At 45.8% G+C, this 26,967-nt stretch overlaps 1 protein-coding gene across 1 annotated transcript in view; it reads left to right on the forward strand.

Annotated features, from left to right (window-relative positions):
• LOC115130412 (contactin-associated protein-like 5) overlaps window positions 1-26,967 on the forward strand; it is a 186,953-nt gene that overhangs the window by 74,083 nt on the left and 85,903 nt on the right. Inside the window, exon 4 of the mRNA XM_065019166.1 lies at window positions 10,827-10,974. Coding sequence (XP_064875238.1) covers window positions 10,827-10,974 — 148 coding nt within the window. The remainder of the gene's footprint in view (window positions 1-10,826; window positions 10,975-26,967) is intronic.

Consider the following 26,967-nt stretch of genomic DNA (forward strand, 5'->3'; position numbering starts at 1 on the left):
AGCCATACTCCCAAGTACTTGTACGACATGACTACCTCAAGCTACAAACCCTCAGAGGTAGTAATCACACCTGTGGGGAGAGGGGCATTCTTCTTACCCAACCATATGAGCTTTGTTTTGGAGGTGTTCAGAACAAGGTTAAGGGCAGAGAATGCTTGTTGTAGAGCGTTTAACACACAACTGGGGTGGGCCCAGTTGAGTACAAGACTGTATCATCTGCATATGAATGGATGAGAGAGCTTCCTACTGCCTGAGCAAATAACTCCCCCGAATGATATATATTTGTAACCTTACTAGTTTTCAAATTATGACAACAGGAAATGTTATATCTTCATAGGGTATTCCATGTCTTGTTCCAGACATGGGCTTCATCCATTCCTCTTGTTCCAGACATGGGCTTCATCCGTTCCTCTCGTTCCAGACATGAGTTTCATCCGTTCCTCTTGTTCCAGACATGGGCTTCATCTGCTCCTCTCGTTCCAGACATGAGTTTCATCCGTTCCTCTTGTTCCAGACATGGGCTTCAACCTCTCCTCTTGTTCCAGACATGGGCTTCATCCGTTCCTCTTGTTCCAGACATGGGCTTCATCTGTTTCTCTTGTTCCAGACATGGGCTTCATCTGCTCCTCTTGCTCCAGACATGAGTTTCATCCGTTCCTCTTGTTCCAGACATGGGCTTCATCCGTTCCTCTTGTTCCAGACATGGGCTTCATCCGTTTCTCTTGTTCCAGACATGGGCTTCATCTGCTCCTCTTGCTCCAGACATGGGCTTCATCCGTTCCTCTTGTTCCAGACATGGGCTTCATCCGTTCCTCTTGTTCCAGACATGGGCTTCAACCTCTCCTCTTGTTCCAGACATGGGCTTCATCTGTTTCTCTTGTTCCAGACATGGGCTTCATCTGCTCCTCTTGCTCCAGACATGGGCTTCATTACATTTACATTTAAGTCATTTAGCAGACGCTCTTATCCAGAGCGACTTACAAATTGGTGCATTCACCTTATGACATCCAGTGGAGCAGCCACTTTACAATAGTGCATCTAAATCTTTTAAGGGGGGTTGAGAAGGATTACTTTATCCTATCCTAGGTATTCCTTAAAGAGGTGGGGTTTCAGGTGTCTCCGGAAGGTGGTGATTGACTCCGCTGTCCTGGCGTCGTGAGGGAGTTTGTTCCACCATTGGGGGGCCAGAGCAGCGAACAGTTTTGACTGGGCTGAGCGGGAACTGTACTTCCTCAGTGGTAGGGAGGCGAGCAGGCCAGAGGTGGATGAACGCAGTGCCCTTGTTTGGGTGTAGGGCCTGATCAGAGCCTGGAGGTACTGAGGTGCCGTTCCCCTCACAGCTCCGTAGGCAAGCACCATGGTCTTGTAGCGGATGCGAGCTTCAACTGGAAGCCAGTGGAGGGAGCGGAGGAGCGGGGTGACGTGAGAGAACTTGGGAAGGTTGAACACCAGACGGGCTGCGGCGTTCTGGATGAGTTGTAGGGGTTTAATGGCACAGGCAGGGAGCCCAGCCAACAGCGAGTTGCAGTAATCCAGACGGGAGATGACAAGTGCCTGGATTAGGACCTGCACCGCTTCCTGTGTGAGGCAGGGTCGTACTCTGCGGATGTTGTAGAGCATGAACCTACAGGAACGGGCCACCGCCTTGATGTTAGTTGAGAACGACAGGGTGTTGTCCAGGATCACGCCAAGGTTCTTAGCGCTCTGGGAGGAGGACACAGTGGAGTTGTCAACCGTGATGGCGAGATCATGGAACGGGCAGTCCTTCCCCGGGAGGAAGAGCAGCTCCATCTTGCCGAGGTTCAGCTTGAGGTGGTGATCCGTCATCCACACTGATATGTCTGCCAGACATGCAGAGATGCGATTCGCCACCTGGTCATCAGAAGGGGCAAAGGAGAAGATTAATTGTTAATCGTCTGCATAGCAATGATAGGAGAGACCATGTGAGGTTATGACAGAGCCAAGTGACTTGGTGTATAGCGAGAATAGGAGAGGGCCTAGAACAGAGCCCTGGGGGACACCAGTGGTGAGAGCACGTGGTGAGGAGACGGATTCTCGCCACGCCACCTGGTAGGAGCGACCTGTCAGGTAGGACGCAATCCAAGCGTGGGCCGCGCCGGAGATGCCCAACTCGGAGAGGGTGGAGAGGAGGATCTGATGGTTCACAGTATCGAAGGCAGCCGATAGGTCTAGAAGGATGAGAGCAGAGGAGAGAGAGTTAGCTTTAGCAGTGCGGAGCGCCTCCGTGATACAGAGAAGAGCAGTCTCAGTTGAATGACTAGTCTTGAAACCTGACTGATTTGGATCAAGAAGGTCATTCTGAGAGAGATAGCGGGAGAGCTGGCCAAGGACGGCACGTTCAAGAGTTTTGGAGAGAAAAGAAAAAGGGATACTGGTCTGTAGTTGTTGACATCGGAGGGATCGAGTGTAGGTTTTTTCAGAAGGGGTGCAACTCTCGCTCTCTTGAAGACGGAAGGGACGTAGCCAGCGGTCAGGGATGAGTTGATGAGCCAGGTGAGGTAAGGGAGAAGGTCTCCGGAAATGGTCTGGAGAAGAGAGGAGGGGATAGGGTCAAGCGGGCAGGCTGTTGGGCGGCCGGCCGTCACAAGACGTGAGATTTCATCTGGAGAGAGAGGGGAGAAAGAGGTCAGAGCACAGGGTAGGGCAGTGTGAGCAGAACCAGCGGTGTCGTTTGACTTAGCAAACGAGGATCGGATGTCGTCGACCTTCTTTTCAAAATGGTTGACGAAGTCATCTGCAGAGAGGGAGGGGGGAGGATTCAGGAGGGAGGAGAAGGTGGCAAAGAGCTTCCTAGGGTTAGAGGCAGATGCTTGGAATTTAGAGTGGTAGAAAGTGGCTTTAGCAGCAGAGACAGAAGAGGAAAATGTAGAGAGGAGGGAGTGAAAGGATGCCAGGTCCGCAGGTAGGCGAGTTTTCCTCCATTTCCACTCGGCTGCCCGGAGCCCTGTTCTGTGAGCTCGCAATGAGTCGTCGAGCCACGGAGCGGGAGGGGAGGACCGAGCCGGCCTGGAGGATAGGGGACATAGAGAGTCAAAGGATGCAGAAAGGGAGGAGAGGAGGGTTGAGGAGGCAGAATCAGGAGATAGGTTGGAGAAGGTTTGAGCAGAGGGAAGAGATGATAGGATGGAAGAGGAGAGAGTAGCGGGGGAGAGAGAGCGAAGGTTGGGACGGCGCGATACCATCCAAGTAGGGGCAGTGTGGGAAGTGTTGGATGAGAGCGAGAGGGAAAAGGATACAAGGTAGTGGTCGGAGACTTGGAGGGGAGTTGCAATGAGGTTAGTGGAAGAACAGCATCTAGTAAAGATGAGGTCGAGCATATTGCCTGCCTTGTGAGTAGGGGGGGAAGGTGAGAGGGAGAGGTCAAAAGAGGAGAGGAGTGGAAAGAAGGAGGCAGAGAGGAATGAATCAAAGGTAGATGTGGGGAGGTTAAAGTCGCCCAGAACTGTGAGAGGTGAGCCGTCCTCAGGAAAGGAGCTTATCGAGGCATCAAGCTCATTGATGAACTCTCCGAGGGAACCTGGAGGGCGATAAATGATAAGGATGTTAAGCTTGAAAGGGCTGGTAACTGTGACAGCATGGAATTCAAAGGAGGCGATAGACAGATGGGTAAGGGGAGAAAGAGAGAATGACCACTTGGGAGAGATGAGGATCCCGGTGCCACCACCCCGCTGACCAGAAGCTCTCGGCGTGTGCGAGAACACGTGGGCGGACGAAGAGAGAGCAGTAGGAGTAGCAGTGTTATCTGTGGTGATCCATGTTTCCGTCAGTGCCAAGAAGTCGAGGGACTGGAGGGAGGCATAGGCTGAAATGAACTCTGCCGTGTTGGCCGCAGATCGGCAGTTCCAGAGGCTACCGGAGACCTGGAACTCCACGTGGGTCGTGCGCGCTGGGACCACCAGATTAGGGTGGCCGCGGCCACGCGGTGTGGAGCGTTTGTATGGTCTGTGCAGAGTGGAGAGAACAGGGATAGACAGACACATAGTTGACAGGCTACAGAAGAGGCTACGCTAATGCAAAGGAGATTGGAATGACAAGTGGACTACACGTCTCGAATGTTCAGAAAGTTGAGCTTACGTAGCAAGAATCTTATTGACTAAAATGATTAAAAATGATACAGTACTGCTGAAGTAGGCTAGCTGGCAGTGGCTGCGTTGTTGACTTTGTAGGCTAGCTGGCAGTGGCTGCGTTGTTGATTCGGGGGCTAGCTGGCTAGCTAGCAGTGTTGATTACGTTACGTTGCGTTAAAAGAACGACAATAGCTGGCTAGGTAACCTAGAAAATCGCTCTAGACTACACAATTATCTTTGATACAGAGACGGCTATGTAGCTAGCTATGTAGCTAGCTACGATCAAACAAATCAAACCGTTGTACTGTAATGAAATTAAATGAAAATGTGATACTACCTGTGGAGCGAGGCGGAATGCGACCGGGTTGTTGAGTTCTAATCGGTAGACGTTGGCTAGCTGTTGGCTAGCTAGCAGTGTCTCCTACGTTAAGGACGACAAATAGCTGGCTAGCTAACCTAACCCGTTCCTCTTGTTCCAGACATGGGCTTCAACCTCTCCTCTTGCTCGAGACATGGGCTTCATCTGCTCCTCTTGCTCCAGACATGGGCTTCATCCATTCCTCTTGCTCCAGACATGGGCTTCATCCGTTCCTCTTGTTCCAGACATGGGCTTCAACCTCTCCTCTTGTTCCAGATATGGGTTTCATCCGTTCCTCTTGTTCCAGACATGGGCTTCAACCTCTCCTCTTGTTCCAGACATGGGCTTCAACCTCTCCTCTTGTTCCAGATATGGGCTTCATCCGTTCCTCTTGCTCCAGACATGGGCTTCATCCGTTACTCTTGTTCCAGATATGGGCTTCATCCGTTCCTCTTGTTCCAGACATGGGCTTCAACCTCTCCTCTTGCTCCAGACATGGGCTTCATCCGTTACTCTTGTTCCAGATATGGGCTTCATCCGTTCCTCTTGTTCCAGACATGGGCTTCATCCGTTCCTCTTGTTCCAGACATGGTCTTCAACCTCTCCTCTTGTTCCAGACATGGGCTTCATCCGTTCCTCTTGTTCCAGACATGGGCTTCAACCTCTCCTCTTGTTCCAGACATGGGCTTCAACCTCTCCTCTTGTTCCAGACATGGGCTTCATCCGTTCCTCTTGTTCCAGACATGGGCTTCATCAGGTTCTTCTTGTAATCCTAAGAAAGATGTAGTAGTAGTGCATATATTTGGTTACTGCATCAATGTGTTTAATTTATTGTCTCCATTGTTGTATCAATATTGTGTCAAAGGCAGTTCTGAGAAGAGCCAGAGCTTAATTCTGTACACATCAATATGGGAGACATACCAGCATTTCAAGTAAATCAAACAGAAAATATTTATTTACAGTATGTAAACAAAGTATACAAAGATCTCATAAGATCACAGCGTCTGTGATTATTAGCTCGTATTTCTCCCATATCAGAGAATATACAGTATATACAAGTCTGCCTTTGTCATATTCGTATCTTCATGATGGACAATGTATTGTATTGTGATGAATGATGGAAATCATATTTTGTCAAAGTTTTCCATCCCAGATGCTATTCTGTGTTTTCTTCCTCATTGAACAGAGTAAATAATAGATTGTCTGTGATGTTTACCGATGTGGATGTGTAGAGGAGCATCCAGTGCAGTGGGATAACAAAGTGCTTGGCGTAGGCCCCCTTGGAGAGCTTAGCTGTCTTAGCCTCCCCTGTAAGCCCAGCAACCATGGCTCTCAGGTGCTCTTTGTGCTTGACACGTAGCTAAGTCATCTTTTTTGCAAGGGTGTCTAAAGTGTTTTACATGGATGATGGCCCATGTTGACTCCAATACTTCCCACAGTTGTGTCAAGTAGTCTGGAATTCCTTTGGGTGGTGGACCAATCTTAATACACACAGGAAACTGTTAAGTGTGAAAAACCCAGAAGTGTAGTTCTTGATACACTCAAACTGGTACGCCTGACACCTACAACCATACCCCGTTCAACAAAGGCACTTAAATATTTCATCTTGCCCATTCACCCTCTGGATGGCACACATACACAATCCATCTCAATTATCTCAAGGCTTAAACATCCTTCTTTAACACGTCTCCCCACTTCATCTACACTGATTGAAGTGGATTTAACAAGTGACATCAACAAGGGATCATAGCTTTCACCTCGATTCACCTGTTCAGTCTATGTCATGTGAACCAGAGTATCTGGAACCCTGAAGGGAGGAGAAGACCTCCTATTGGACTACAGGACAACAGGTGTTCTTCATGTTTTGTATACTCAGTGTATAGTCTAAGAATTTTGTTATCTTGAATTCTCATATACTGAGAATATATCTTAGCAGTAGCAGCATAGCATAGAGCAGGGGCGTGAATCGGTGTACCCAGGGGCTTGTGTGTGTTCAGCTGATGTATGTGACATTAGGGACCTCGTCATGAGAGAGGAAGAGTAACGAGTCCTAATGAACAGGGAGGGAGACCGTCGGTTCAGGATGGATACAGAAATAGAATGAATCAAGTCACTGTGGGGTTGAGCTGTTTATGTAGACAGTGACTAACATGAAGCTCTGTCGTCCAATGGGAGGTCTTCGGCTCCCTTCAGGGTTCCAGATACTCTGGTTCACATCTGCACAGTAATTGGATGGATGCGCTGTTGCCATTTTTTCCGATCTGGAATAACAATGGCTGTTCTGAGACAGGGTTTGGTTTCCATTGTGCTTTAAAATAGATCACTCATATGGGAGAACAATCTTCCTGACATGATGCAAGATGACTGCTGGGGCTTTTGAAAAGCATGCTGCAAAGCTTGAGGTCACTGTCCCTGCTAAATCACTTGTTATACATGTGTTTCCAAGGTTACACCATGCACTCATCAATTTAGGCCCAAACACACAACAAAATTGGTCTTAGGTTTGCTGTATATGACTAATTTGAGAGAAAGAGATTTATATGACCTCCTAAGGTCTCTTCATGTGTTTGAACTGTTAATATATTATATAGAAGAAATACAGTACTTCTTCCATCTCTACTCACTTTCTCTTACTGAATAGAGTTGAACAATGATTCTTGCAGTCTTCAGATGCTGACTCTAGGTCTTACCCAGTTCAACACGTATATTTGGGCTTGACAGTTGGGTTGAATCAATATAAGTCATTTTGAAAAGAGAGAGAAATGTTAGAGGGAGAAAATTACAGATCAGTGTGGCACACCCATCCTATTGATGTAAGAATTTAATGACAACTGCAGATAACACTGATAAATTGTTTTCATTTGATTATTACCTGCATTTTAAATCATCTTCTTTCTAGTGAGGCATTAGCGTATATACTGTTGATGAGAAGATAATGAAACGCTATTGGCCATGAGGGGGACTTTTAATATCAATAAATTAGATAGCAAAAAAATGATTGTTTTGCAGTTTTATATTAGTCAGGGAAAAGCCTTCAAAAAGATACATTCATAAATAAACCCTGCTATATAAATCCTAATAAAAGGGGGAAGAAAATCCAATACTATGAAAGCTGACACCTGCTGTGGAAAACAGAAATGGGAAAACAATTGTTAAATTGCACCATGCAGGGTACAGTATATGTTTCCAGGGCATTCTAATTCAAACAGAATGCTAATGACTTCATGCAAATGAAACATTTAAATAGCTTTGGCCATGTTATTCATATTGTTTTGTCAAAGTGTTTTAATGAAGTAAACAACAGTGTACAACAGAAGCCACAGTACATCACAATGTGCAGGACAGAATCTGTGTGATTATCATTTCACTGTATGGGGTGTCCTTAAAGGACTTCAAATTGCCAGGGACCTCACCATACAATATTATTACGATACTTATTTTATTGCGATTTGATGTTCCAAACATATTGCTCACTATGTGTCTTCTGCAGAGAGAGAAGAGAGAGTGTGAGAAAATGAGTTTTGGCCAATCAAGGAAATAAATGTGCTGAAAATATGTTGGCTCACTAGTTAAAGTAAAATTCCATCCCAAAACAACAAAACGCAGCGTCATTTGATTCAAAATGCATCATACTGGCTGTATTTATGTATTTAGAAAGTTATATATATATTAAAAACTTGATAGCTGACATGCAAAACATTTTGGGACTATATCAATAAAGGATTAATGAAACTAATACCAAAAGAGGTAAAAAATAAAATAAAAAATGATAGAGAACAAACTATAGGGTGAAAAATAATTGATGTTTTGGCGCAGGTACAGCTGACTAGTGCTAAGCAACGCTACCTACAGCAGCAAAATAAATTATAATACTTGGAGTCAAATATCGATATCATATCATCAGAAAATATACTGCGTTATGTAACTGTATGGATTCTTCCCCCATCACTAGTGTCCTTAGTATCTATGGAGTGACCATGTAACACATCACCTGTTGTTCAGAATGGAATGGATAGAGAACAATGAAGGACCTTTCTTATTCGTTGTTTTCTTACCTTTGACCATTTGTTATTGCTTTCAATGTTTGCTTTGTGAATTCCTGGATGTTCAGTTAGGGCATACACAGTGGAGTCGATGACGTCATTAACATGATGAGCAGGTTTAATTAAACATACATTTTTAAAGGTACACTTTCTGTGGACATGAACTGAAAAATGTAATTAATTATAAGGTCATTTGGGTTATTATCAACAGTACTCTGACACTTTTACTGCAACATCCTGCAAATTATCGAATGCTACCTTAATTCCATCCCACATAATATATTATCGTACCGTATCTTTGGAGTTCCAAAACACTTTTGATCACTAGTGGGATCATGATATTGTTGTTTCTGAGTCATTAACATATTTGGAGGCGTGCCTTGTAAGAGGCTATATTTGTTGCACCCATGAGTGAGAAGGTTGTACCAATTGAACTCCTATGTGGTTATAGTGCCTCACTAATTTAAAATGTATAGCGGATGGTTTGGAGTGGCAGCAAGTCTTAAACCTGAAATGGTTCAACATTTTGCCATTTCCTTTTGGTCTGTTTTGCCCTATTGTCACTGCCAGTTTGGAAGCCTTTGTTAAGGCCTCTAGACGTGCAAGTGATATAATACACCAAATATGAATTAATATGCTGTAATGTGTAAACACTTTACCCAGTAGGCCAATCTGCTTGCACCAAGCCCTTGTAATTACAGTAAAATACTGTGAAGTACAATCCCCATTGTCGTGTCTCTGACTGATTAACCTCTTGCTTCTACCCTCTACTTTTTTGAACATTCTGTTAAAAATCGCGCAACATTTCAGCGCCCTGCTACTCATGCCAGGAATATAGTATTTGCATATGATTAGTATGTGTGGATAGAAAACACTCAGACGTTTATAAAACTGGTTAAATCACGGCTGTGGCTATAACATAACGTGCGTTTCATCGGAAAGCACAGGAAAAACTGATCACTGAAAATGGAAAAATATATTGCTGCGCTACTTGAACCCATTGATAAAGGTGAACCACAATTAATGAGCTGAGGATGCAGTACCTACAGCTTCCACACGGTGTCTAGAGGCTTGTCATTTGCCTACGAGTTGTTTCTTGGTCAAACACATGCAAGGCAGCGCATTTCTTCAGGTCTAGGACCGGATATTTTGGTTGAGTTTCTAGCCGGACATTTTTCCAGACGGACAGCTATAGAATATACTTCGTCTTGTGATTAATTTGATCGCTTATTAACGTTTACTAATACCTAAAGTTGCATTACAAAAGTATTTCGAAGTGTTTTGTGAAAGTTTATCGTTGACTTTTTGAATTTTAAAAAATGACGTTACGTTATGAAACGCTGTTTTTTTCCGTTGATCACACAGTCTACATATAACGATATCTAGGCTATATATGGACCGATTTAATCGAAAAAAAGACCCAATAGTGTTTATGGGACATCTAGGAGTGCCAACAAAGAAGATGGTCAAAGGTAATGAATGTTTTCTATTTTATTGTGCGTTTTTTTGTGTAGCGCCGAATATGATAATTATTTTGTTTACGTCCCCTGCGGGTCTTTTGTGGTGTTACATGCTATCAGATAATAGCTTCTCATGCTTTCGCCGAAAAGCATTTTAAAAATCTGACTTGTTGCCTGGATTCACAACGAGTGTAGCTTTAATTCAATACCCTGCATGTGTATTTTAATGAACGTTTGAGTTTTAACTAATACTATTAGCATTTAGCGTAGCGCATTTGCATTTCCAGAGCTCTAGTTGGGACGCAAGCGTCCCGAGTAGAAGCAAGAGGTTAAATTATGTGACAGGCATTTTATCAAATTGATTACCTAACGTTTGATTGATTACGTGATTGAATTAAACCATGCAACAATTAACTCGTTAATAACCTGCTGCACCACAGGGTGTGTCTATAGAGCTGCGGCACAACAATTCCATGTGAATCTGATAACTATAATGTGTAGACTTTCCAAGATACAATTTATGTAGTCCTATCATCAGATATAATGTCCCAGACACCAACTGATCTGACATCATATTCTTTATGTACCAATGGATATTTTCAACTGGTTGGATTACTGAAATATTGTACCTTTCCCAAAACTGTTAATGTTACCATACTCTCTCTACGTTAACAAAGGGCATTCCAAGAGTCCATTATGTCTAGTGGAGAGAAAAGGGGGAAAGGTATTTATGGGGGGGTCATAAACCTCAACCAACAGGGTAAATGTAGTGTCACTGCATGAACGCTGAGAAACTTGTTACATCTTATTAAACCTGTTCTCTCCCTCTTCTCTCCCCCTGCTCTCCCTCCTGTTTTCCTCCTCTGTTTGTCTGCAGAGGTTTGTGGGGAACGTGAACGCTGACGGTGTCGTCCACCACAAGTTGTCCCACTCTATCAGAAGCCGCTTCCTGCGCTTCGTCCCCCTGGACTGGAACCCCAGTGGCTGGGTGGGACTCAGAGTGGAGGTCTACGGCTGTGCCTACAGTGAGTGATCAGACCACCAGCCCTTACATTCAGACCATATAGGCTGTGACTACATTAAAGTGACCCCCAGCTCTTACAGAACACAAACACGTTCAGCTAATATCATCATATTCTGCCATCTGTGATTCCAACCCATGTGGTAATTTGGGGGACTCCTGGACTGCAAGGAAACATGTTCTAACAAGAGTGCGGTCAGACCTGTGCAGACTCTAACATCTATTACGGATGACATTGAGGCGTGTTTAACCTCTTACCTCTACCTGGGACGCTTGCGTCCCAACTAGAGCTCTGGAAATGCAAATGTGCTACGCTAAATGCTAATAGTATTAGTTAAAACTCAAAAGTTCATTAAAATACACATGCAGGGTATCAAATTAAAGCTACACTCGTTGTGAATCCAGGCAACAAGTCAGATTTTTAAAATGCATTTCGGCGACAGCATGAGAAGCTATTATCTGATAGCATGCACCAATACACTACAACAGAAAAGCACAGCAGGGGACGTAAACAAAATAATGAGCATTTCGGCGTTACACAAACCGCACAATAAAATAGAAAACAGTCATTACCTTTCACCATCTTCTTTGTTGGCACTCCTAGATGTCCCATAAACACTATTGGGTCTTTATTTCGATTAAATCGGGCCATATAAAGCCAAGATATCGTTATATGTAGACTGTGTGATAAACGAAAAAAACAGCGATTTCACAACGTAACGTCATTTTTTTAAATTCAAAAAGTAGACGATAAACTTTCACAAAACACTTCGAAATACGTTTGTAATGCTACTTTAGGTATTAGTAAACGTTAATAAGCGATAAAATTCATCCGTAGGCGATGTACATATCATTAGCTGTCTTCTTGGAAAAAATTTCAGGAGAGAGCTCTTCCGGAATGATCTGGGCGGAGACCGGAGGTACGTCGTGCCCCTCTTTCGGTTCAACCAAGAATCAAAGAGGATTAAATTCACAAGATACTCGACTACATGGGGATGCTGTGGGAGTTGAATGCTCGGTCTTATCTAATTCGGCTCACTGTTAACAATTGCTGGAAGTGGCGCAAGGATATTTATTTCCATTTTCTGTGATCAGGTTTTCCTGCACTTTCCGATGTAACGCACGTTATGTAATAGCCACAGTCGTGATTTAACCAGTTTTAAAAACGTCTGAGGGTTTCCTATACACACATTCTAACCATATGAACGTACTATATTCCTGGCATGAGTAGCAGGGCGCTGAAATGTTGCGCGATTTTTAACAAAATGTTCAAAAAAGTAGAGGGTAGGAGCAAGAAGTTAAGCATGTCATCTATCATGGGGCTGATTGTATCCCCTTGTTGACAGTGGTTTCCATTAGAAAATAACATTATGTCATTGTAACCATTGTGTAACCATCCTGTAATCATTGTGTAACCATCCTGTAATCATTGTGTAACCATCATGTAATCATTGTGTAACCATTCTGTAATCATTGTGTAACCATTCTGTAATCATTGTGTAACCATCCTGTAATCATTGTGTAACCATCCTGTAATCATTGTGTAACCATCCTGTAAGCATTGTGTAACCATCCTGTAATCATTGTGTAACCATCCTGTAATCATTGTGTAACCATCCTGTAATCATCCTGTAATCATTGTGTAACCATCCTGTAATCATTGTGTAACCATCATGTAATGCTTGTGTAACCATCCTGTAATCATTGTGTAACCATCCTGTAATCATTGTGTAACCATCCTGTAATCATTGTGTAACCATCCTGGAATCATTGTGTAACCATCCTGTAATCATCGTGTAACCATCCTGTAATCATTATGTAACCATCCTGTAATCATTATGTAACCATCCTGTAATCATTATGTAACCATCCTGTAATCATTATGTAACCATCATGTAACCATCCTGTTTCGCACACTATTTAAAGAGATACTGTATAGTGTCTGCAAGGTGAAGAGACATTTTTCCTTCAAACAAGATCAAAGCAAATGCTGACCGAAACACAATCCTACCAGCTAATAGAGGTAGACAGCGACAGCCAGGCAGGCGTGCCAGTTAAGAGCCGGTTCCTGCCTGGGTAATGCTAAATAAATAAAGGGGATTCACTGGGATGCCTTTCACACACATTCTGAAGTAGCACTAACTGGATCAGCCAGTGAAATACTGCACTATGACAGTTATAATTATTCCCGAGCGAGCACTTTCAAATAATGCCGAATGGTACCACAGCATGATCCCTGTATTCATGTTGGATGAATGTGTGCTCTGCTAATACATGCAGCTTCACCAGCACCTCATTTCACTTAAACTGTAAAAAATGTAACTCCAGGGTGCTCTAATAGCAAGCGAATGAAGAGCCATACGTTATCATTGAACATGTCATAGATGGCAAACTTGCACTTATGGGCCGTTCCTCCGTTTAAGTACTGTAAAAATATATATATCTACACACTACCGGTCAAACGTTTGGACACACCTACTCTTTCAAGGGTTTTTCTTTATTTTACTATTTTCTAAATTGTAGAATAATAGTGAAGACATCAATACTATGAAATAACACATATGGAATCATGTAGTAATCAAAAAAGGGTTCAACAAATCTAAATATATTTTATATTTGAGATTCTTCTAATAGCCATTGTCTGCCTTGATGACAGCTTTGCACACTCTTGGCATTCTTTCACTTAGCTTCATGAGATAGTCACCTGGAATGCTGCCTTAATTTTGCAAACTGCCTTAATTTTGCTGGACCCCAGGAAGAGTAGATGCTGCAGCTAATCGGGATCCATAACAAATACAAATGCATTTAAATTAGCAAGTGATTTTTTTGTAGTTTTTTTTTTACCTTTAAATGAATAATAATCGACAGCAATGACTTTGTCAAAGCAACAAAATAACAAGGCCTTTACAATGATGGTGAAAATGTTAATAAATGTTGGGATCTTCCTCAAAGTCACAGAGGATGCACAGAGGAACATGTAAAAATGAAGAATTTCCACAATTTAGCAAGTCTTTATTCGTATAAAACATCTGGAGAAAAACAAATCTGTAGACTCAAGTCCATGTCTATCCCATGTTTATCTCATTTTGGTTTTCGTTCATCTGCACCCTCACACTTCTGATTGATAAAGGGTCCACAAATCGGAGTTATTTTCAATAATAATCACTTGAACTGTTGTCACTACTGTTCTGAGCATTCCCCATCATTGACAGTGCCCTGTTGTAATTGATAGCATGGTTATGTACAGTTGATGTCGGAAGTTGACATACACCTTAGCCAAATACATTTAAACTCAGTTTTTCACAATTCCTGACATATAATCCGAGTAAAAATGCACTGACTTAGGTCAGTTAGGATCACCATTTTATTTTAAGAATGTGAAATGTCAGAATAATAGAAGAGAGGATTATCTATTTCAGCTTTTATTTCTTTCATCACATTCCCAGTGGGTCAGAAGTTTACATACACTAAATTAGTATTTGGTAGCATTGCCTTTAAATTGTTAAACTTGGGTCAAATGTTTCGGGTAGCCTTCCACAAGCTTCCCACAATAAGTTGTGTGAATTTTGGCCCATTCCACCTGACAGAGCTGGTGTAACTGAGTTAGGTTTGTAGGCCTCCTTGCTCGCACACGCTTTTTCAGTTCTGCCCACAAATTTTCTATGGGATTGAGGTCAGGGCTTTGTGATGGCCACTCCAATACCTTGACTTTGTTGTCCTGAAGCCATTTTGCCACAATTTTGGAAGTATGCTTGGGGTCATTGTCCATGTGGAAGACCCATTTGCGACCGAGCTTTAACTTCCTGACTGAAAAAAAGTACGATCTTTGTCCCCATCTGCAGTTGCAAACCGTAGTCTGGCTTTTTTATGGAGGTTTTGGAGCAGTGACTTCTTCCTTACCGAGTGGCCTTTCAGGTTATGTCGATATAGGACTCGTTTTACTGTGGATATAGACACTTTTGTACCTGTTTCCTCCAGCATCTTCACAAGGTCCTTTGCTGTTATTCTGGGATATATTTGCACTTTTTGATTTTCCCATGATGTCAAGCAAAGAGGCACTGAGTTTGAATGTAGGCCTTGAAATACATCCAGAGGTACACCTCCAATTGACTCAAATGATGTCAATTACCCTATCAGAAGATTCTAAATCCATGACATCATTTTCTGGAATTTTTAAGCTGTTTAAAGGCACAGTCAACTTAGTGTATGTAAACTTCTGACCCACTGGAATTGTGATACAGTGAATTATAAGTGAAATAATCTATCTGTAAACAATTGTTGGAAAAATGACACAAAGTGCACAAAGTAGATGTCCTAACCGACTTGCCAAAACTTTAGTTTGTTAACAAGACATTTGTGGAGTGGTTGAAAAACGGGTTTTATTTAATTAGGGATGATGCGAATTTTCGCAGCTTTTTGTAAAAAAATTGCGCAACATTTCAACGTCCTGCTACTCATGCCAGGAATATAGTATATGCATATGATAAGTATGTGTGTATAGAAAACACTCTGAAGTCTCTAAAACTGGTTAAATCGTGTCTGAGGCTATAACAGAACGTGTTTAGGAGTAAAAATCCCAAGGAAAACTGTTCTCCAAAAACACAAAAAAAATATTAATCCACCAGTCAATGTATTGTCTAAGGCGACAGACAAAAAACAAGGTCCCCATTACAATGCCTACAGCTTCCACACGATGTCGCCAGTACTGGCATTTTATGGCTGCTTTATCCTTGGTTAGATGACGTATAGGCACTTCCTGTCTTGGGGCTCACCGCAGGATGTTATGAAAGTGAAAACATGGAGTATGATTTCAAGACTTGCTGCTATCGAATACAGATCGCCCTGTGATAAATTTGATAGATTATTAACGTTTATTAATACCTAAAGTTGGTTTAGAAAAGTAGTTTGAAGTGATTTGTAAAAGTTTATAGGCAACTTTTGTAATTTTAAAAAGTGACGTTGCGTCTTGTAAAGCGGAATTTTGCTGGATCAGACAGGCCTTCATGAAATGACATTTTGGGTATACAATGACGGATTTAATCGGGAAAAAGACCCAATTGTGATGTTTATGGGACATATAGGAGTGCCAACAAAGAAGCTAGTCAAAGGTAATGAATGTTTTATATTTTATTTCTGCGTTTTGGGTAGCGCCGGCTACCGCAAAATCTGTTGTTTAGGTGACGTTCTGGTATTTTGGGGGGTGCATGCTATCAAATAATAGCTTCTCATGCTTTCGCCGAAAAGCATTTTACAAATCTGACTTGGTGGCTAGATTCACAACGAGTGTAGCTTTAATTCAGTACCTTGCATGTGTGTTTTAAGGAAAGTTTGAGTTTTATCGAAAACTATAGGTGGCGCTCTGAAATTTCCGCTGATTGATGTTCCGCCATTCCACGAACTGGATAACATTTTCCCTGTAACGATACATCCATAGCACTTACAGTAAGTACAATGAATCATATCAAAATTCAAAGTTCTTTATGAACTCATGAAACAATCCAACCATGACAATTTAATTCACACAGTAAGATTCATTGCGTCGTTTCAAGTTTCATCAGTCTTCACACCTCTCCTGGATTCAGTGACCCTAGGACTTCTGTGGGAATGTGTCTTCATCGAGATTACCACAGATAAGGTGTGTTTGACCCCTATGATACCCCATGGACGGTCTGCCATTCAAACAATGCCATAAATCATGATTGAATCATCACGTTGGGCCTCTGTGCCAGCAAGTCATTAGAGGCATCTTCATCACTGGCCTTCATCATCGTTGACATTTGTTCACTCTCTATTTTCCACTACATTCATGTCAGTGTCAATAAAAATAATTTCTGTATTTAGTTGCGAGTAGAATAATGTTACAATGCAAATGTTATGTGTAAAATAGTTTTTTTAATGTAATTTTGCACCTAAACCTCCCTTGCACTGCACTGCTTTGTAATAACTTTTGCATAGTTGTTTCGGTGGGCTGGCCCTCATCATCACTGCAGCCCCATATAGATGGCGGAGTATGGGTCACTGTAGCCCAATATAGATGGCGGAGTATGGGTCACTGCAGCCCAATATAGATGGAGGAGTATGGGTCACTGCAGCCCAATATAGATGGAGGAGTATGGGTCACTGCAGCCCAATATAGATGGAGGAGTATGGGTCACTGCAGCCCAATATAGATGGCGGAGTATGGGACACTGCAGCCCAATATAGATGGCGGAGTATGGGTCACTGCAGCCCAATATAGATGGCGGAGTATGGGTCAATGTAGCCCAATATAGATGGCGGAGTATGGGTCACTGCAGCCCAATATAGATGGTGGAGTATGGGTCACTGCAGCCCAATATAGATGGAGGAGTATGGGTCACTGCCACCCAATATAGATAGCGGAGTATGGGTCACTGCAGCCCAAAATAGATGGCGGAGTATGGGTCACTGCCACCCAATATAGATGGTGGAGTATGGGTCACTGCAGCCCAATATAGATGGCGGAGTATGGGTCACTGCAGCCCAATATAGATGGCGGAGTATGGGTCACTGCAGCCCAATATAGATGGCGGAGTATGGGTCACTGCAGCCCAATATAGATGGCGGAGTATGGGTCACTGTAGCCCAATATAGATGGCGGAGTATGGGTCACTGCAGCCCAATATAGATGGTGGAGTATGGGTCACTGCAGCCCAATATAGATGGAGGAGTATGGGTCACTGCCACCCAATATAGATGGCGGAGTATGGGTCACTGCAGCCCAATATAGATGGCGGAGTATGGGTCACTGCCACCCAATATAGATGGCGGAGTATGGGTCACTGACACCCAATATAGATGGTGGAGTATGGGTCACTGCAGCCCAATATAGATGGAGGAGTATGGGTCACTGCCACCCAATATAGATGGAGGAGTATGGGTCACTACAGCCCAATATAGATGGCGGAGTATGGGTCACTGCAGCCCAATATAGATGGCGGAGTATGGGTCACTGCAGCCCAATATAGATGGAGGAGTATGGGTCACTGCAGCCCAATATAGATGGCGAAGTTTCGGTCACTGCCACCCAATATAGATGGTGGAATATGGTTCACTGCAGCCCAATATAGATGGCGGAGTATGGGTCACCGCAGCCCAATATAGATGGCGGAGTATGGGTCACTGCAGCCTAATATAGATGGCGGAGTATGGGTCACTGCAGCCAAATATAGATAGCGGAGTATGGGTCACTGCAGCCCAATATAGATGTCGGAGTATGGGTCACTGCAGCCCAAAATAGATGGTGGAGTATGGGTCAAGGCAGCCCAATATAGATGGCGGAGTATGGGTCACTGCAGCCCAATATAGATGGCGGAGTATGGGACACTGCAGCCCCATATAGATGGCGGAGTATGGGTCACTGCAGCCCAATATAGATGGAGGAGTATGGGTCACTGCAGCCCAATATAGATGGCGGAGTATGGGCCACTGCAGCCCAATATAGATGGCGGAGTATGGGTCACTGCAGCCCAATATAGATGGAGGAGTATGGGTCACTGCAGCCCAATATAGATGGAGGAGTATGGGTCACTGCAGCCCAATATAGATGGCGGAGTATCGGTCACTGCAGCCCAATATAGATGGCAGAGTATGGTTCACTGCAGCCCAATATAGATGGCGGAGTATGGGTCACTGCAGCCCAATATAGATGGAGGAGTATGAGTCACTGCAGCCCAATATAGATGGAGGAGTATGGGTCACTGCAGCTCAAAATAGATGGTGGAGTATGGGTCACTGCAGCCCAATATAGATGGAGGAGTATGGGTCACTGCCACCCAATATAGATGGCGGAGTATGGGTCACTGCAGCCCAATATAGATGGCGGAGTATGGGTCACTGCCACCCAATATAGATGGCGGAGTATGGGTCACTGACACCCAATATAGATGGTGGAGTATGGGTCACTGCAGCCCAATATAGATGGAGGAGTATGGGTCACTGCCACCCAATATAGATGGAGGAGTATGGGTCACTACAGCCCAATATAGATGGCGGAGTATGGGTCACTGCAGCCCAATATAGATGGCGGAGTATGGGTCACTGCAGCCCAATATAGATGGAGGAGTATGGGTCACTGCAGCCCAATATAGATGGCGGAGTTTCGGTCACTGCCACCCAATATAGATGGTGGAATATGGTTCACTGCAGCCCAATATAGATGGCGGAGTATGGGTCACTGCAGCCCAATATAGATGGCGGAGTATGGGTCACTGCAGCCTAATATAGATGGCGGAGTATGGGTCACTGCAGCCAAATATAGATAGCGGAGTATGGGTCACTGCAGCCCAATATAGATGTCGGAGTATGGGTCACTGCAGCCCAAAATAGATGGTGGAGTATGGGTCACTGCAGCCCAATATAGATGGCGGAGTATAGGTCACTGCAGCCCAATATAGATGGCGGAGTATGGGTCACTGCAGCCCAATATAGATGGCGGAGTATGGGTCACTGCAGCCCAATATAGATGGCGGAGTATGGGTCACTGCAGCCCAATATAGATGGCGGAGTATGGGTCACTGCAGCCCAATATAGATGGAGGAGTATGGGTCACTGCAGCCCAATATAGATGGCGGAGTATGGGTCACTGCAGCCCAATATAGATGGTGGAGTATGGTTCACTGCAGCCCAATATAGATGGCGGAGTATGGGTCACTGCAGCCCAATATAGATGGCGGAGTATGGGTCACTGCAGCCCAATATAGATGGCGGAGTATGGGTCACTGCAGCCCAATATAGATGGCGGAGTATGGGTCACTGCAGCCCAATATAGATGGCGGAGTATGGGTCACTGCAGCCCAATATAGATGGTGGAGTATGGGTCACTGCAGCCCAATATAGATGGCGGAGTATGGGTCACTGCAGCCCAATATAGATGGAGGAGTATGGGTCACTACAGCCCAATATAGATGGCGGAGTATGGGTCACTGCAGCCCAATATAGATGGAGGAGTATGGGTCACTGCAGCCCAATATAGATGGCGGAGTATGGGTCACTGCAGCCCAATATAGATGGCGGAGTATGGGTCACTGCAGCCCAATATAGATGGCGGAGTATGGGTCACTGCAGCCCAATATAGATGAGGAGTATGGGTCACTGCAGCCCAATATAGATGGAGGAGTATGGGTCACTGCAGCCCAATATAGATGGCGGAGTATGGGTCACTGCAGCCCAATATAGATGGCGGAGTATGGTCACTGCAGCCCAATATAGATGGCGGAGTATGGGTCACTGCAGCCCAATATAGATGGAGGAGTATGGGTCACTGCAGCCCAATATAGATGGAGGAGTATGGGTCACTGCAGCCCAAAATAGATGGTGGAGTATGGGTCACTGCAGCCCAATATAGATGGAGGAGTATGGGTCACTGCAGCCCAATATAGATGGCGGAGTATGGGTCACTGCAGCCCAATATAGATGGCGGAGTATGGGTCACTGCACCCAATATAGATGGCGGAGTATGGGTCACTGCAGCCCAATATAGATGGTGGAGTATGGGTCACTGCAGCCCAATATAGATGGAGGAGTATGGGTCACTGCAGCCCAATATAGATGGAGGAGTATGGGTCACTGCAGCCCAATATAGATGGCGGAGTATGGGTCACTGCAGCCCAATATAGATGGCGGAGTATGGGTCACTGCAGCCCAATATAGATGGAGGAGTATGGGTCACTGCAGCCCAATATAGATGGAGGAGTATGAGTCACTGCAGCCCAATATAGATGGAGGAGTATGGGTCACTGCAGCCCAATATAGATGGTGGAGTATGGGTCACTGCAGCCCAATATAGATGGAGGAGTATGGGTCACTGCAGCCCAATATAGATGGCGGAGTATGGGTCACTGCAGCCCAATATAGATGGCGGAGTATGGGTCACTGCCAGCCCAATATAGATGGCGGAGTATGGGTCACTGCACCCAATATAGATGGTGGAGTATGGGTCACTGCAGCCCAATATAGATGGAGGAGTATGGGTCACTGCCACCCAATATAGATGGAGGAGTATGGGTCACTGCAGCCCAATATAGATGGCGGAGTATGGGTCACTGCAGCCCAATATAGATGGCGGAGTATGGGTCACTGCAGCCCAATATAGATGGAGGAGTATGGGTCACTGCAGCCCAATATAGATGGCGGAGTATGGGTCACTGCCACCCAATATAGATGGTGGAATATGGTTCACTGCAGCCCAATATAGATGGCGGAGTATGGGTCACTGCAGCCCAATATAGATGGCGGAGTATGGGTCACTGCAGCCCAATATAGATGGCGGAGTATGGGTCACTGCAGCCAAATATAGATAGCGGAGTATGGGTCACTGCAGCCCAATATAGATGTCGGAGTATGGGTCACTGCAGCCCAAAATAGATGGTGGAGTATGGGTCACTGCAGCCCAATATAGATGGCGGAGTATGGGTCACTGCAGCCCAATATAGATGGCGGAGTATGGGTCACTGCAGCCCAATATAGATGGCGGAGTATGGGTCACTGCAGCCCAATATAGATGGAGGAGTATGGGTCACTGCAGCCCAATATAGATGGCGGAGTATGGGCCACTGCAGCCCAATATAGATGGCGGAGTATGGGTCACTGCAGCCCAATATAGTTGGCGGAGTATGGGTCACTGCAGCCCAATATAGATGGAGGAGTATGGGTCACTGCAGCCCAATATAGATGGAGGAGTATGGGTCACTGCAGCCCAATATAGATGGCGGAGTATCGGTCACTGCAGCCCAATATAGATGGCGGAGTATGGTTCACTGCAGCCCAATATAGATGGAGGAGTATGGGTCACTGCAGCCCAATATAGATGGCGGAGTATGGGTCACTGCCACCCAATATAGATGGTGGAGTATGGGTCACTGCAGCCCAATATAGATGGAGGAGTATGGGTCACTGCCACCCAATATAGATGGTGGAGTATGGGTCACTGCAGCCCAATATAGATGGCGGAGTATGGGTCACTGCAGCCCAATATAGATGGAGGAGTATGGGTCACTGCAGCCCAATATAGATGGAGGAGTATGGGTCACTGCAGCCCAATATAGATGGTGGAGTATGGGTCACTGCAGCCCAATATAGATGGCGGAGTATGGGTCACTGCCACCCAATATAGATGGAGGAGTATGGGTCACTACAGCCCAATATAGATGGCGGAGTATGGGTCACTGCAGCCCAATATAGATGGCGGAGTATGGGTCACTGCAGCCCAATATAGATGGAGGAGTATGGGTCACTGCAGCCCAATATAGATGGCAGAGTTTCGATCACTGCCACCCAATATAGATGGTGGAATATGGTTCACTGCAGCCCAATATAGATGGCGGAGTATGGGTCACTGCAGCCCAATATAGATGGCGGAGTATGGGTCACTGCAGCCCAATATAGATCGCGGAGTATGGGTCACTGCAGCCCAATATAGATGGCGGAGTATGGGTCACTGCAGCCCAATATAGATGGCGGAGTATGGGTCACTGCAGCCCAATATAGATGGCGGAGTATGGGTCACTGCAGCCCAATATAGATGGCGGAGTATGGGTCACTGCAGCCCAATATAGATGGCGGAGTATGGGTCACTGCAGCCCAATATAGATGGCGGAGTATGGGTCACTGCAGCCCAATATAGATGGCGGAGTATGGGTCACTGCAGCCCAATATAGATGGCGGAGTATGGGTCACTGCAGCCCAATATAGATGGCGGAGTATGGGTCACTGCAGCCCAATATAGATGGCGGAGTATGGGTCACTGCAGCCCAATATAGATGGCCACTGCAGCCCAATATAGATGGCGGAGTATGGGTCACTGCAGCCCAATATAGATGGCGGAGTATGGGTCACTGCAGCCCAATATAGATGGCGGAGTATGGGTCACTGCAGCCCAATATAGATGGCGGAGTATGGGTCACTGCAGCCCAATATAGATGGAGGAGTATGGGTCACTGCAGCCCAATATAGATGGAGGAGTATGGGTCACTGCAGCCCAATATAGATGGCGGAGTATGGGTCACTGCAGCCCAATATAGATGGCGGAGTATGGGTCACTGCAGCCCAATATAGATGGCGGATGTATGGGTCACTGCAGCCCAATATAGATGGCGGAGTATGGGTCACTGCAGCCCAATATAGATGGCGGAGTATGGGTCACTGCAGCCCAATATAGATGGTCACTGCAGCCCAATATAGATGGCGGAGTATGGGTCACTGCAGCCCAATATAGATGGCGGAGTATGGGTCACTGCAGCCCAATATAGATGGTGGAGTATGGGTCACTGCAGCCCAATATAGATGGCGGAGTATGGGTCACTGCAGCCCAATATAGATGGAGGAGTATGGGTCACTGCAGCCCAATATAGATGGCCACTGCAGCCCAATATAGATGGCGGAGTATGGGTCACTGCAGCCCAATATAGATGGCGGAGTATGGGTCACTGCAGCCCAATATAGATGGCGGAGTATGGGTCACTGCAGCCCAATATAGATGGCGGAGTATGGGTCACTGCAGCCCAATATAGATGGCGGAGTATGGGTCACTGCAGCCCAATATAGATGGAGGAGTATGGGTCACTGCACCCAATATAGATGGCGGAGTATGGGTCACTGCAGCCCAATATAGATGGCGGAGTATGGGTCACTGCAGCCCAATATAGATGGCGGAGTATGGGTCACTGCAGCCCAATATAGATGGCGGAGTATGGGTCACTGCAGCCCAATATAGATGGAGGAGTATGGGTCACTGCAGCCCAATATAGATGGCGGAGTATGGGTCACTGCAGCCCAATATAGATGGCGGAGTATGGGTCACTGCAGCCCAATATAGATGGCGGAGTATGGGTCACTGCAGCCCAATATAGATGGCGGAGTATGGGTCACTGCAGCCCAATATAGATGGCGGAGTATGGGTCACCGCAGCTCAATATAGATGGAGGAGTATGGGTCACTGCAGCCCAATATAGATAGCGGAGTATGGGTCACTGCAGCCCAATATAGATGTCGGAGTATGGGTCACTGCAGCCTAATATAGATGGCGGAGTATGGGTCACTGCAGCCCAATATAGATGGCGGAGTATGGTCACTGCAGCCCAATATAGATGGCGGAGTATGGGTCACTGCAGCCCAATATAGATGGCGGAGTATGGGTCACTGCAGCCCAATATAGATGGCGGAGTATGGGTCACTGCAGCCCAATATAGATGGAGGAGTATGGGTCACTGCAGCCCAATATAGATGGCGGAGTATGGGTCACTGCAGCCCAATATAGATGGCGGAGTATGGGTCACTGCAGCCCAATATAGATGGCGGAGTATGGGTCACTGCAGCCCAATATAGATGGAGGAGTATGGGTCACTGCAGCCCAATATAGATGGCGGAGTATGGGTCACTGCAGCCCAATATAGATGGCGGAGTATGGGTCACTGCAGCCCAATATAGATGGCGGAGTATGGGTCACTGCAGCCCAATATAGATGGAGGAGTATGGGTCACTGCAGCCCAATATAGATGGCGGAGTATGGGTCACTGCAGCCCAATATAGATGGTGGAGTATGGGTCACTGCAGCCCAATATAGATGGCGGAGTATGGGTCACTGCAGCCCAATATAGATGGTGGAGTATGGGTCACTGCAGCCCAATATAGATGGCGGAGTATGGGTCACTGCAGCCCAATATAGATGGTGGAGTATGGGTCACTGCAGCCCAATATAGATGGCGGAGTATGGGTCACTGCAGCCCAATATAGATGGAGGAGTATGGGTCACTACAGCCCAATATAGATGGCGGAGTATGGGTCACTGCAGCCCAATATAGATGGTGGAGTATGAGTCACTGCAGCCCAATATAGATGGCGGAGTATGGGTCACTGCAGCCCAATATAGATGGAGGAGTATGGGTCACTGCAGCCCAATATAGATGGCGGAGTTTGGGTCACTGCCACCCAATATAGATGGTGGAGTATGGTCACTGCAGCCCAATATAGATGGCGGAGTATGGGTCACTGCAGCCCAATATAGATGGCGGAGTATGGGTCACTGCAGCCCAATATAGATGGAGGAGTATGGGTCACTGCAGCCCAATATAGATGGCGGAGTATGGGTCACTGCAGCCCAATATAGATGGCGGAGTATGGGTCACTGCAGCCCAATATAGATGGCGGAGTATGGGTCACTGCAGCCCAATATAGATGGCGGAGTATGGGTCACTGCAGCCCAATATAGATGGCGGAGTATGGGTCACTGCAGCCCAATATAGATGGCGGAGTATGGGTCACTGCAGCCCAATATAGATGGCGGAGTATGGGTCACTGCAGCCCAATATAGATGGCGGAGTATGGGTCACTGCAGCCCAATATAGATATAGATATAGATGGCGGAGTATGGGTCAGCAGGCCAGTATACTGCAGCCCAATATAGATGGAGGAGTATGGGTCACTGCAGCCCAATATAGATGGAGGAGTATGGGTCACTGCAGCCCAATATAGATGGCGGAGTATGGGTCACTGCAGCCCAATATAGATGGCGGAGTATGGGTCACTGCAGCCCAATATAGATGGTGGAGTATGGGTCACTGCAGCCCAATATAGATGGGTCACTGCAGCCCAATATAGATGGTGGAGTATGGGTCACTGCAGCCCAATATAGATGGCGGAGTATGGGTCACTGCAGCCCAATATAGATGGAGGAGTATGGGTCACTGCAGCCCAATATAGATGGCGGAGTATGGGTCACTGCAGCCCAATATAGATGGCGGAGTATGGGTCACTGCAGCCCAATATAGATGGCGGAGTATGGGTCACTGCAGCCCAATATAGATGGAGGAGTATGGGTCACTGCAGCCCAATATAGATGGCGGAGTTTGGTCACTGCCACCCAATATAGATGGTGGAATATGGTCACTGCAGCCCAATATAGATGGCGGAGTATGGGTCACTGCAGCCCAATATAGATGGCGGAGTATGGGTCACTGCAGCCCAATATAGATGGCGGAGTATGGGTCACTGCAGCCCAATATAGATGGCGGAGTATGGGTAGCCCAATATAGATGGAGGAGTATGGGTCACTGCAGCCCAATATAGATGGCGGAGTATGGGTCACTGCAGCCCAATATAGATGGCGTGAGTATGGGTCACTGCAGCCCAATATAGATGGCACTGCAGCCCAATATAGATGGCGGATATGGGTCACTGCAGCCCAATATAGATGGCGGAGTATGGGTCACTGCAGCCCAATATAGATGGGTCACTGCAGCCCAATATAGATGAGTATGGGTCACTGCAGCCCAATATAGATGGAGGAGTATGGGTCACTGCAGCCCAATATAGATGGCGGAGTATGGGTCACTGCAGCCCAATATAGATGGCGGAGTATGGGTCACTGCAGCCCAATATAGATGGCGGAGTATGGGTCACTGCAGCCCAATATAGATGGCGGAGTATGGGTCACTGCAGCCCAATATAGATGGCGGAGTATGGGTCACTGCAGCCCAATATAGATGGCGGAGTATGGGTCACTGCAGCCCAATATAGATGGAGGAGTATGGGTCACTGCAGCCCAATATAGATGGTGGAGTATGGTCACTGCAGCCCAATATAGATGGCGGAGTATGGGTCACTGCAGCCCAATATAGATGGAGGAGTATGGGTCACTGCAGCCCAATATAGATGGCGGAGTATGGGTCACTGCAGCCCAATATAGATGGCGGAGTATGGGTCACTGCAGCCTAATATAGATGGCGGAGTATGGGTCACTGCAGCCCAATATAGATGGCGGAGTATGGGTCACTGCAGCCCAATATAGATGGAGGAGTATGGGTCACTGCAGCCCAATATAGATGGCGGAGTATGGGTCACTGCAGCCCAATATAGATGGTGGAATATGGTTCACTGCAGCCCAATATAGATGGCGGAGTATGGGTCACCGCAGCCCAATATAGATGGAGGAGTATGGGTCACTGCAGCCCAATATAGATAGCGGAGTATGGGTCACTGCAGC

The sequence above is a fragment of the Oncorhynchus nerka genome, linkage group LG1 (genome assembly GCF_034236695.1).
Source record: "Oncorhynchus nerka isolate Pitt River linkage group LG1, Oner_Uvic_2.0, whole genome shotgun sequence".
Classification (NCBI taxonomy): domain Eukaryota; kingdom Metazoa; phylum Chordata; class Actinopteri; order Salmoniformes; family Salmonidae; genus Oncorhynchus; species Oncorhynchus nerka.